Source organism: Lynx canadensis, chromosome B3 (genome assembly GCF_007474595.2).
Source record: "Lynx canadensis isolate LIC74 chromosome B3, mLynCan4.pri.v2, whole genome shotgun sequence".
Taxonomy (NCBI): Eukaryota; Metazoa; Chordata; class Mammalia; order Carnivora; family Felidae; genus Lynx; species Lynx canadensis.
In genome coordinates, this window is record NC_044308.2 from 93,365,361 (window position 1) to 93,379,489 (window position 14,129).

Sequence of the window (14,129 nt, forward strand, 5' to 3'; positions counted from 1 at the left end):
ACATGTAAGTGGACCTGCAGAGTGCAAACCCATGTTGTTTAAGGGCCAACTGTATATCATCTGTGAATAGAGGCAGTTTTACCTCTTTCTTTCTTACTTGGAGACTTTTATTTCTTTTTCTTCATAATTGCTCTGGCTAAGACATCCAGTACTGCATTGAATAAGAGTGGCGAAAGAAGGTATCCTTATCTTGTTCTTGTTCTCAGAGGAAAACCTTTCAGCTTTTCATCATTGAGTATGATCTTAGCTTTGGGCTCATCATATGTGTCTTATTATGTTCAGGTATCTTCCATCTAAATCCAGTTTGTTGAATGGCTCTTGAATTTTGTCAGATGCTTTTTCTTTATCTATTGAGAGGATGATACAATTTTTATTCTCAATTTTGTTAATATGGTGTATCACATTAATTGACCTGGAGATGTTGAGCCATTTTTGCATCCCTGGAATAAATGCCACTTGGTCATTGTGTATGATCCTTTTAATGTATTGCTGCTTCAGTTGCTAGTATTTCGTTGTTGAAGTTCTTTGCATCTGTGTTCTATGATGATTTTAATGCATTCTCTTTTTTTATAAATTGTATTGATGTTAATATATACCTAGTGAGTTTCTCCATTTCACTCTTACTGTATCTTTCCCCCTAAGGTATATTCAGTGCTATTCTACTATCAAATCCATTTTGTTTTGAACAGTAAAAAAGTCATCTTTAAACACAAGTATCAGTAATTAGATGACTTCTTGTGGTGTTCTTTTGTTTTACTCTTCATTTTTTCACCTTTTATGTATCATATACTTCTTAGTTTAAATATAAATTTAATCCTCAGTTTTTTCTCATTGTATAGAATTAACCATTTTACAAATTAATCTCAGATTGATTTATTTAAATAAATTAAAAATAATGGATGAATACATCTAAGATCTGCATTCTAGATCACCATCCTGTGTCTACTTTTAAGATGATTCTGAGTCATTCATTAACCAGTGCTCTTAAGATAACATTAGCATCATTTTTAATACTGGTAGTCAGAAATGGTAACTGGCAACTGTTACTATTGTCTGTAAGACTTATCAATTTGCATGACTTAATTTCTTTCAAAGGGATCATTTATCTGCCATATTGAGTCACCCCTTTATAGGAATAAAAAAAATTATGCTAGTAATAGTAATTGAAATAATAAATCCTGTCAAGATTCTAGTTCTCCCACACAAGTTCACATGGTTATTTTGAGTTAACATAGCAGGCCTGAGACTACTATTTTTGGAAAGTCCTACTTACAAGGTTAGCCCTTGGTTGGCATCTAGGAACTAGGATTTCAGGAGGATTGCCACTGTTCCTTAACTGATGAAGAGTAGTTTACTATACCAAAATTATTTGAGCAAACAATATGGTTTATGCTGAAGACCTGCTTTCCTTCTGGGAGCCTGGAATTTTAGTATATCCTAGGCAGAGGACCAACCATGACCAACTCTCAATAAACACCCTGAGCATTGAAGTCTCTAATAAGGTTCATTGGTAGACAGCATTTCACATGTGTTGTCACAGGTTGTTGCTGGAGTAATTAAATTTGTCCTATGTTACTTCACTGGGAATGGACCCCTGGAAGCTTATAGCTGTTTTTTTCCAGACTTTGACCCCTACGCTTTTTCCCTTTGTTTATTTTGTTTTGTATCCTTTTGCTGTAATAAATCATAGCTGTGAGTAAAACTACATGTTGAATCCTGTGAGTCCTCCTCGCAAATCACTAAAGTCGGGGGAGATCGCAGGGACCCCCTTTAGCCTTGTGGCTATCAGATCAGTTTGTGAAATTTTGAGAAATATATATGTAATAAGATATATTATGTTTATGTTTCTCATAGGATATTAAGAATGAAATTAAATTTACCTTTCTTTGACTTTAGAGAAGTAACTGAAATTCGTGACATCACCAGAAAATCAGTTCCCCGCAATTCCTTAGAAAGTGCTGAATACATTAAAGTCATAACAGGTTTATTAAATGCAAAAGACTTCCGTGATCGTATTAATGGGATTAAGCAGCTTTTATCAGATACTGAAAACAATCAAGAGCTTGTTGTTGGGAACATTGTGAAGGTAATGAACTGTAAAAATTAATTTTCATTTTCAATATATAGCTAATAGTTCATTAGTATAAAAAATTGCCCTCTTAGTACTTTATATGTATTGTTTTAAAATGTTAAGCTTAGAAGAATGAATTACTTTCTAGAACAATTCAAAGTAATTGGGAAAAAATAAGAAAATAAAATAATAATATAAGAAAACAGCTGCTTAATTTGTCTGAATTTTCCCACTAGATGGTAACTCTTTGAAAGCTCTGTATTCTCAGAGCTCTTGGAACCTGAAAGCTCTGTATTCTCAGAGCTCTCAGTGCATATATGTCAAGTGAATCAATAAATATTTTAAAAACCAGGGCATTTAGGTGCTCTGATATTACTTAAGAGTAGATATTAAAATTTTTATATGTAGATTAGAAATCTTATATATACTAATTTATATACCAATGTTAGACAACAAGCAATAGAAAAGAAGATAGTAATAAATGTTAGTGGTACCAGAGCATAGATGATTTATGCTTCTTCAGAGTTAATTCAGTTAATTCCATTAGTGATTTATTAATAAAATCCCATGTTAAATTTGTATTATGTGCATTGAACTTGGCCAGCATACCATTAACTACTCTTAATACCAGTAATGTTGTCTCTTAATTTTCAGAAGAAAGGTACCATATTATCATGCGATGGGCACCAGAAAGTTGCATTTTCTGATATCTGTTGAGTAAAAATAAATCTCTTGGGAAGACTGTTCTCACCATGAAAATTTTTATTTATATATTAACTTTCATATTTTTATGAGAGATGTGTATATGTATATCAGCCTCATAGAATAGCTCTTCACTCACCTAATGTGACTAAAGATTTTGCTTATCATTCACTTTTTATATCTTAAACTTATGAAAGTTAAGAATTCTAAAGAGCAAGGAATAATTGTTAAAGTAATCAGGTTAAAAGGTAGTAAAAATTTAACTCTGAAATTGCATATAAAATTCTCATAGGAAACCCAAACTGAAACTAAATCAAATCTCTATGGTTGTTACATATCTAATTCTGTTATGAATAGTGATAAAAATGAAAACTTTCCTTGAGTTCTTAGAGTTAGCTAAGCTAACCACACCTTCCAAAAAATAAGATTTTTATCACATTTACGGTAAATCAGTCATCTTCATACTAAGTCAAATTTCACAACCTGAATTTATTAGGATGTCTGTTTGAGTGATGTTTGAAGACCTTTCATTTTGCTATAAGAAGGTTTGAGACTTAGATTTAACATCCAAATTTTTATAACATTCCTATTATCTATGTTCAAGTTAAATAAGATGTTGTGTGTATGTTTTTAAATAGTATATTAATAGGATAAATACTACAGAATGCCAAAAAGAATTTAAATAGCTATAAACATTATTTCACATTAAATTATTTACCAATTTACTTTCAGATTTTTGATGCTTTTAAATCTCGGCTTCATGATTCCAATAGTAAAGTAAATCTGGTGGCTCTAGAAACAATGCACAAAATGATTCCTTTGCTTAAAGACAACTTATCTCCTATAATCAACATGCTAATTCCAGCAATAGTAGATAACAATCTGAATTCTAAGAATCCAGGCATCTATGCTGCTGCCACAAATGTTGTTCAAGCACTGAGTCAGCATGTAGGTAAGAAATCTTACTTTTGCACTCAAATTATTTTGACTTTACTTTCATACTTTCTGTCCTACACATGATGTACTTTATATAATGTTGAAATCATAGATGTTAAATATTTGTCATTTAATGTGATATTTTCCGTAGTTTAAATTATTTTTAGAGTTTAACAGTAACCCATTAAATTGACTTTCTCTTATTTTTGATTTTTCAGTCCTTTCATTCCTACCTCAACCTCACATCTGGTGCAAAATTAACTCAAAATGGATTGTAGATTTAAATGTAAAACTTAACTGTAAATCTTTTAAGGATAACATAGGTAAAAATCCTTAGGACTTGAGTGCTTGGTGAAGAGTTGTTAGCATGATACTAAAAGCGTGATCCATAAAAGTCAATAAATTAGACTTAATCAAATCTAAAAACATTTGCTCTGCAAAAGACCTGTTAAGTACATAAAGAGACAAACTACAGTTTTGGAGTAAGTATTTGCAAACCACATGTCTGAGGAAGAACTCAGAATACATAAAGAACTCTCAAAACTGAACATTAAAACAAACAATCCAATTAGAAAATGGGCAAAGGACATGAAGGAACACTTCACTGAAGACGATATATGGATGGCAAATAAACACATAAAAAAGATTTTAACATCACTAGTCATTAGGGAAATACAAATGCAGGTTAAGACCATGATCACTACACAAATATGTTCATCTGTTCAGGCTGCTTTAGCAAACTACCTACAGACTGGACAGTGTAAAAACAAATGTTTATTTCTCACAGTCCTGGAGGCTGCAAAGTTCAAGATCAAGGTACCAACAGATTTGGTATCTGGTGAGGGCCCACTTCCTGGTTCCAGTGGAGCTTTCTGGGGCATCTTTTATGAGAGCTCTAATCCTATTTATGAGGGCTCCACCTTCATGACCTAATCATCTCCCAAAGTCCTCACCTCCAAATACCATAACAACAGGGATTGGGTTTCAACATATGAATTTTGGAAGACACAGACATTCAGTTTATAGCAAGTATTAGGACAGCTAAAATTAAAAAGAGTGATAATACCAAATGCTGACAAGATTTCAGAGAAACTGGATCTCTGCTACATAAATAAAATGGTGTATCCACTCTAGAAAATGGCTTGTCAATTTCTTTAAAAAAAAAAAAAAAAACTAAGCATACACTTAACCATATAACCCATCGGTTGCATTCCTAGGCATTTATTCTACAGAAATGAAAACTTCCATCCAAGAAGTTACACTCTTGTTCATAGCGGCTTTATTTACAAAAGTCAAAAACTTCAGGCAACCTAAATGTAATTCAGTGAGTTAATAGTGAAGAAATTTATGATACATCTATACCGTAAAATAGTACTTAGTGATAAAGTAGTATTATAGATACATGTAACAATTTGGATGGATCTAAAAGGGCATTATGCTTAGTGAAAAAGGACAGTCCCAAAAGGTCACATGCTGTAGGATGGCATCTTTGTATAGCCTCAAAATGGTAACATTTACAGAGATGGAAAACAAATTAGTGGTTATCAGGGTTTGCGGGCAGCTAGGAGGGGCTGGATGTGACTATAGAGCAATAGCTCTGCGGAGATCTTTGTGGTAATAGAATAGTTCCATATGCTAATTGCAGTGATCATTACACAAATCTACACATGTGATAAAATGACATAGAACTATACACACGTAGGGATGCCTGACTGGCTTGGTCATTAAAGCATATGACTCTTGATCTCTGGGTCATGAGTTCAAGCCCCGGGTGTAAAGCTTACTTAAAAATCAACAAAGAAGGTGAATGATGTAAATTAGAATTATGCCCAGGTATTGTACAAATGTCAGATTCTTTGTTTTGATACGTACTGTAATTATGTAAGATGTAACCTTTGGATGAACAGTACACAGGACCTTTTTGTACTGTCTCTCCAATTTCCTGTGATCTATAATTATTACAAAATTAATGGGGCTCCTGGGTGGCTCAGTCGGTTGAGCATCCGGCTTCGGCTCAGGTCATGATCTCACAGTTTGTGAGTTCGAGTCCCAAGTCGGGCTCTGTTCTGACAGCTCAGAGCCTTTGGGGCCTGTTTCAGATTCTGTGTCTCCCTCTCTCCCTGCTCCCCCGCCCCCGCTCGTGCTCTGTCTCTCTCTCTCAAAAATAAATAAGCATTAAAACTTAAAAAAATTAAAACTGAAAAAATCAGTAAAAATAAAAACTACCCCCTCCAAAATGTAGTTTTTTTTCTGTTTTTTTATTTTGTTTGTCTTTAATAAACTTATATTCTATTTTTTGGAATAAGATGACTGGGAGATAGGCAATTCTTTTGCTTTTTTATGCCATATGATAGCTCTTTTAAAACTCTTATTTGAGGTATTTTATTTCTTATTTGCTGTAAGAATAGTATTCTATTAAGGTTTTATAGATAATGTTAAGTACTGATTACATAGATTTAAAAATCTTTTTAACACATTTGCATTCATTTGTGTATCTTTTCCTTTTAATGCTTTGTAATGAAAAGTAAGAACTCATAACTCTTTAAACATGTGTCTGTATTATTCTTTTTGTTTAGACAATTATTTGCTTCTACAGCCATTTTGCACAAAAGCTCAGTTTTTAAATGGAAAAGCAAAACAGGATATGACTGAAAAGCTTGCTGGTAAATATTCTTTAATTGCTATTTCTAAAGAAATATTAACTAAGGAAAAATGATAGGCAGTTCAATTTCTTTTTGGGATAGCTACCAAATTCAATATCATTACCCACAATGTAGAAATGAATTGCATAATGATCTATATGAGAACTTTTTAAGACTTTTACCCCAAATTTTTTTGTTTATCCTTTTTTTTTTCCAGTAAGAATTTCTTCCTTGTCACATTTAAAAATAGACATTAAAATCAAATTGGTACTCATGAAAAACTGTTTCAAATTATTTATTTGATAAAAGATCAGTGGGTTAAAAATGTATGTTTTTTGGAAAACATTGAGATGAATTTGGGGTTTAATTCCTATCTTTACTAATTTTGCCTGAGCTAAGTTGTCCTATGTGGAATTCTAATACTTGAAGATTCCAATCTTTGGGAGAAAAGTTTCTGACCTTACCTTCTTTAAAATGCTTGACATTTTAAGACAAGTGACATAGAGAAGAAGCTTAGTATATTTTATATGCTGTTTAATTAGCAAAAATTGAATTTATGTTTTTAAAAACCTGACTGTTTACTAAATTTTTATGTTTCAGATATTGTTACGGAACTTTATCAAAGGAAGCCCCATGCCACAGAACAGAAAGTATTGGTTGTTTTATGGCATCTCTTAGGGAACATGACAAACAGTGGCTCTTTGCCTGGAGCTGGAGGAAATATACGAACAGCCACAGCTAAATTATCGAAAGCACTTTTTGCGCAAATGGGTCAGAATCTGTTAAATCAGGCTGCATCTCAACCACCACATATCAAAAAGAGTTTAGAAGAATTGCTCGATATGACAATATGAAATGAATTATGAATCTTTGATGAAATATATTATGATGAACAAAATTGTTTACATGATGACAAATGGAACTTTTTCAAGTTACATTTTCAGTGCCTGCACTACTCATCTGGTAAATTAAGTCAATGGCTATTTGTATTTGCAGCCAGTGGGCACACATCTGCTCTGTATCAACCCTACCACTTGTACCCATCACAGACAGAGAAACCTAAAATAATTAATATAACCTAATATTCATGAAATCTGAGGCCCATGGAATGAATCCAGTTATATTTTTGAGGAAAGTCCTGCTCATTTGCACTGTTCTATAGAAACCACAGTTCATTGCCCTATATGTACAATTAGATTTGTAATTAAAAATATACTTTTTATTATGTAATCATGTTCTGTCATTACTCAGCCTTATTTTATGAAGTGAAATAAGTCATTGAACTATGTTATCACAAACTAACTTTTGTGTGCTATTTGTGAAAAACATGTATTTCTGAAATCAGTCTGCTAATATGATTGTGCAGTATTAGCTTGCTTTTGCTGCTGTGTTAATGTGATATATTTGCTTACCATTTGGGTTTAATCATCTACATAATTGTGAAATTTAACAAGTTATAATGAAGCATGGTGACCAAAGTTTTAGAAAACACTTAAACATTTTAAATGCACGTTTAAGAAAACGTGTTGAATGTAACTTCCCTATTTTTGTGTGAAAACACTAAATTTTATTTCTATATGTCCTGACATTTATAAAGGTGTTATTTTGCTGCCCAGTTGTGTAATTCTCAAAAATAGTGCCAGGTCTTCTATAGGCTTTTCTCAGAATTATTGAGCTATAAGTACTGTATGCATCTTAAAAAGAAAAGGAATGTTATAAAAATAAAAGGATTTATTTCTGTAGATATGTGAGAGGTGTCCTATTTTTCCAACTTCCAAATTTGTTAAAATAAAAAGTATATATATTGTAATACTGACCTATCATTTTCAGTTGGTATACTTGATAAAATATTGACCTATCTCTATTGACCTAACAATAGACCTGGATTATAGTTCTAGCTATAGAACTATAGGAAAATTAGGCATGTGATCTTGGGCAAGTCACTTACCAGTTCTAGGTCTCCCATTTTGTCATCTCTAAAATGTGAGAGCTGACTAGATGATTTTTAAGGTTCTGTTTTGTTCTAAAATTATATGGTTCTGTGTTGTAGTTTATTCAATGATCACTTTATTACAACTGTGAACTATCCTCATTCTTTCTCACCTCTTGTGTCACTAACTGGTTTTCTGATGTATTTGGCTGCATTTTAAATTGTGATTCTTTGTATTACTGCATGAGTGCTAAGAAGAAAATGGGGGTGCAGGGGGTTACAGCAATTTGAAGAGAAGCTGAAAGGAAAGACTTGGTTACTTTTTCTGTTTATGGGCATTGTTACATACATTCATAGTTACATATTTCTTAAATGCTTTATCTTCTAAGTGTATTTTATTATGTATCTATAGTTTAGGTCTCAAGTTGGCAAACTTTTTCAGTAAAGGACCAAAAAGTAATTACTTTTGGTTTTGTAAGCTATAGACAGATTGTGGCATATTCTTTGTTTTTTGTTTCATTTTTTTATAATGTTTTAAAAATGTAAAAAATATTCTTAGCTCAGGCCAGACAAAAACAGGCCTCTGGCCTAGTTTGTCAACACCTGGTTTAGACTCTTTTGACCTTAGCTGTAAATCTGAAATCATCATTAAAGTTTGCTTTAACCCTTAATGATATGCACCATTGAAACAATAGTTACAGATTCCAAGTTTTATTAATTTTGACCATTGTCCCTGTGTCATTGCAAATTTGCCCCTACTAAATTTGCATTAATGTTGGATATATTGAAGGTAAATTTTAAATTTCAAAGGGAAAAGACCATTACTTTGTGTATAAGCTTAATTATCTCTCTTTTTTTTGAGTTGATGTAGTTTGAATTTTGCACTGAAAAAGTACAGTAAATAGTCACTACTATTAATGTGAGGACTTTACATAATCTCTGTGCTGTCTTTTATTATAAAAATTTTTTTTAATGTTTATTTTTAAGACAGAGAGAAACAGAGCATGAACGGGGGAGGGGCAGAGAGAGAGGGAGACACAGAATCCAAAGCAAATCCAGGCTCTGAGCTGTCAGCACAGAGCCTGACGCGGAGCTCCAACTCACTAGACTGCGAGATCATGACCTTAGCCGAAGTCGGAAGCTCAACGGACTGAGCCACCCAGGTGCCCTGGTGCTATCTTTTATTATAAATAAAATACTCATGTAACAGAGTCCCAGGCCTTAAACATTTTCTCACTTTTAGTAACTTCTTAATAATGAGCACTCAGAAGTCAAGCACTCTGTTATCAGGAACTGTTATCAACCCAGAAGTCAACAAAAATTGGAGACTGATCACTGATTAAAAGAACTAATGCAGCCGAAGGCCTGAATAAATTGGAATGAAGGAATAATTATACAAGTAGTGATAATTATAAAAGTTTATCCTCACACTGTAACTAAAAAATAAAGAGAAAAATTTAAATGGCAGATTTCCCCAATGGAATCCATATCATATAGTCATTAAAAATGATGGGGCGCCTGGGTGGCTCAGTTGGTTAAGTGTCCGACTTCGGCTCAGGTCATGATCTCACGGTCCGTGAGTTCAAGCCCTGTGTTGGGCTCTGTGCTGACGGCTCAGAGCCTGGAGCCTGTTTCGGATTCTGTGTCTCCGTCTCTCTCTGACCCTCCCCTGTTCATGCTCTGTCTCTCTCTGTCTCAAAAATAAATAAAGGTTAAAAAAAATTTTTTTAAATGTTAAATACTTTAATCACAGGACAAAAAATGTTAAATACTTTAATCACAAGACAATATCCATAGTGTGTTAAAGGAAAAAAGTCTGACTACAAAATAAATGCAGTGTCTCTATCAAATATATATGCATACAGAAAATAGAATTGGAATAATATACAGCAACATGTTAAACTGTAGTAAACTATGAGTAAAGAAGTTAATTTTTTTCAGTGTATTATTATGCAATTTCTGTTTTTTTCAGAAATTAGCAATATGTGTTACTTATGTAATAAAATTTCAGTTACAATAGGTAAAAGTCTGAAGAGAATCTGAAAATAAAGATAATGTGAAGAGAAAAAATAAGGCAAAAGAGAGAGACAGTGAATTATCAGTGTTAAGAGAGGTAGAAATGACTAGAAGGGAGATGAGAAAGGGGAGCAAGATATTATGAAGGTAAAGAGCTTAAGACTTTGATTTAGAAAGCATGGATTTGGAAGCCAGTTTTATTATCACTTACCAAACCTTATGAATATTCTGAGCTACCATGAGGTCCAAAATTAAAATGGGATTAGGAATAAGAAAACATTTGTAAACTTCAAATTTTCTACAAAGATAATTTCTTGCCAGAAGCAGATGAAGAAAGATGAACACAAACCCTATAGAAATGTTGAGTGTTAGGATAAGCTAAACCTACTTATTTCATTGCTAGTTGGGGGGGTTGAATATATCAAACAAAGGCAAAATCAATTAAGTACTCAATTATCATTAATGATTTATGGTTTCATAAAGCATACTATAACAGAGAACCTAAATTCTTAATTCATAATTAAACTCTCTGGACAGAACAATGGATAAGCAGAGACTTAAAGATTTTAAAGTAATTTACAGATTTATCAAAGTAGTCGTTAATATATATATATGTATGTATATATATACATATACTATACACATATATACATATACATATGTATATGTGTGTGTGTGTATATACATATATGGGACAGCATTATGTAAAATGAAGACAGAATGATCTGGTGGTACCAAATTTTGGCCAATCCTGAATTACTTTTTTTTTTTTTCACCACTCTACCTGGAGTAGTACCTAAGCTGGATGCTAAATAAATGATATTTGAATAAGATGGTGAATGTTACATAAATTTGAAATTTATTCTGGAGACAGAAAGCAATGTTTTCAAGGGTGGAAGTGGTGTATTAAAAAATAAAGCAAAATAACCAGTAGCAGAGGGTTAGTTGGATGGAGCAAGGCAAGGGTGTAGGCAAGGAAGTCAACTTGAAGCAAATAATCCAAAAGGGACAAATAAATCTCATCAAATGTTACAGTCTAATGAGTTGACAGTATCTGCCTGTGCAATGTGTTGAAAAAGTTAAATCAAATTTCAGTAGGAAGGAGTGTATTGATCTATCCAGGACTCAGAGTCAGACTCTAGATAGTAAAGTATAGTAGAAGCAGTGAGAATTGAAAAAATGGATCTGAAATGTATTGGTAACACAGTTGACTGAATTGATGACACACTTAGATTTGGAGGATAGAGGAGTCAAAAATTAATGAAGTTTGTAACACTGGTGAGTTTCTCTAGAGCTTCTGCTTTTTTTACTTAGGAAAGGAGGCCTTTTTTATGTACTTCTAGCTCTATCTCATTGACCACCCTTAGATTCATGGGAAGCTGAGAAATTGAGTATTTCATTTCCTCGTCTCAAAAGTAGAGGAAAATAATAGGGATTGTAGTGGGAATAGATATGACTGAGCCAGTCAATAATATCTGTCATATTCTATAAGCCCCCATTCTGTCTGATGAACCACAAAGGCATTCTATGCCCCTGGGAACTGGTATTAGTTCAGAACCAGTGTCCAATCAATTCTGAAAAGCATATTTTTTCCCCCAGTGTGAAGTTACCTTGATACGTAGCCAGAGATCCCTTTCATAGTGATATTTTCATTGTGATATTATTGCAGAATCCTTAGTGGTTCCTTCCCTTATTTCAAATGGTCATGGGAACTAGGTGAGAAATTGTGATTCCCTTATTTAGAGTTTTTTTTTTTAATACAAAACAACTAAGATCTTAGTATTTTATTCATCTATTTCGATCCCATGATCAATTTGATATTGCTAAGTATTGTTGCTCCTGGCTGGCTCAGTGGGTTAAGCATCTGACTTTGGCTTAGGTCATGATCTAACGGTTTGGCTCATGAATTCAAGCCCCAAATCTGCTGTCAGCACAGAGCCCACTTGGTATCTTCTGTCTCCCTAGCTCTCTGCCCTTTCCCCGCTCGTGTGCGCATGCACACTCTCTCAAAAATAAATAAATGTTAAAAAACAACAACAACAACAACAACAACTTTGGGGCAAGTGGGTGGCTCAGTTAGTTAAGTGTCTGACTCCAGCTCAGGTCATAATCTCATGGTTCGTGGGTTCAAGCCACACATCAGGCTCTGCACTGGTGGCTTGGACCCTGCTTGGGGATTCTCTCTCCCTCTCTCTGTTCCTCCCCCACTCACATTCGCTTTCTCTCAAAATAGATAAACTTAAAAAAAAAAAAAGATATTGCTAAGTATCCCTGCTGGTCAGACCATTTAATCACCACAAGATCCTGCTCCCTATTATCCTTATTATGCTTCTTTGCCTCTAATAATTGAGTTCTCTGCCATCTAGGAATCTTTGTATCACCATAGAAATCACTGCACGTATATCAACAGAAGACCCTACTATAGCACCCCCAGCCACAGAGAAAAACTACCACACAATCTTCCTTGACTTACAATGGGGTTTTGTCCCAATAAACCCATTGTAAGTTGAAAATGTTGTAAGCTGAAAATGCATCTAACACACCTATCAAACATCATAGCGTAGCATAGTCTACCTTAAACGTGCTCAGTACTGGGGTGCCTGGGTAGCTCAGTTGGTTGAGCATCCGACTTCAGCTCAGGTCATGATCTCGCAGTCCGTGAGTTTGGCCCTGCGTCGGGCTCTGTGCTGACAGCTCAGAGCCTGGATCCTGCTTCGAATTCTGGGTCTCCCTCTCTCTCTGCCCCTCCCCCCACTTGTGCTCTGTCTCTCTCTCTCTCTCTCTGTCAAAAATAAAATAAACATTAGAAAAAAAATTTTTTAATAAAAAAAATGTGCTCAAGCACTCTCAACAATAGCCAAATTGTGGAAAAAGCCTAAATGTCCATCACCTGATGAATGGATAAGGAAATTGTGGTTTACATACACAATGGAGTACTACATGGCTAGTAAGAATGAAATATGGCCCTTTGTAGCAACATGGATGGAACTGGAGAGTGTGATGCTAAGTGAAATAAGCCATACAGAGAAAGACAGATACCATATGTTTTCACTCTTATGTGGATCCTGAGAAACTTAACAGAAACCCATGGGGGAGGGGAAGGAAAAAAAAAAGAGGTTAGAGTGGGAGAGAGCCAAAGCATAAGAGACTCTTAAAAACTGAGTGCAAACTGAGGGTTGATGGGGGATGGGAGGGAGGGAGGGGTGGGTGATGGGCATTGAAGAGGGCATCTTTTGGGATGAGCACTGGGTGTTGCATGGAAACCAATTTGACAGTAAATTTCATATATTAAAAAATAATAAAAAATATTTTCTACTAAAAAAAAACGTGCTCACAACACAATGGCCTATAGTTGGGCAAAATCATGTAACACAAAGCCTATTATATAATTAACTGTTGTATATCTCATGTAATTTATTGAATACTGTACTGAAAGTGAATAACAATGGTTGTATGTGTACAGAATGGTTTTAAGTGTTTTAATGTTTTTAAAAATGTTTTAATGTTTTATTTTTGAGAGAGAGAGAGAGAGAGAGAGAGAGACTGAGAGGGAGAGAATGAGTAGGCTAGGGGCAGAGAGAGAGGGAGACAGAATCTGAAACAGGCTCTAGGCTCTGAGCTGTCGGACCTGGATGCGGCGCTTGAACTTGTGAACTGTGAGATCATGACATGAGCCAAAGTCATACCCTTAACCGACTGAGCCACCCAGGTGCCCCAAGTGTTTTAATGGTTTTAAGGGTATGTTTACCCTCGTGACTGAGTGGCTGACTATGTGCTTAATCACTCTTGCACCATCTTGAAGTTGAAAAATCATTAACTTGAACCATGTAAG

At 34.2% G+C, this 14,129-nt stretch overlaps 1 protein-coding gene across 2 annotated transcripts in view; it reads left to right on the forward strand.

Moving 5' to 3' along the window:
- TOGARAM1 (TOG array regulator of axonemal microtubules 1) overlaps positions 1–7,951 on the forward strand; it is a 77,711-nt gene extending 69,760 nt beyond the window's left edge. For both annotated transcript variants that reach the window (XM_030319013.1, XM_030319012.1), the window contains exons 19-22: positions 1,897–2,086; positions 3,506–3,725; positions 6,286–6,372; positions 6,952–7,951. In XM_030319013.1, coding sequence (XP_030174873.1) covers positions 1,897–2,086; positions 3,506–3,725; positions 6,286–6,372; positions 6,952–7,205 — 751 coding nt within the window. In that variant the 3' untranslated portion in view covers positions 7,206–7,951. The remainder of the gene's footprint in view (positions 1–1,896; positions 2,087–3,505; positions 3,726–6,285; positions 6,373–6,951) is intronic.
- Positions 7,952–14,129: the final 6,178 nt, after the last annotated feature.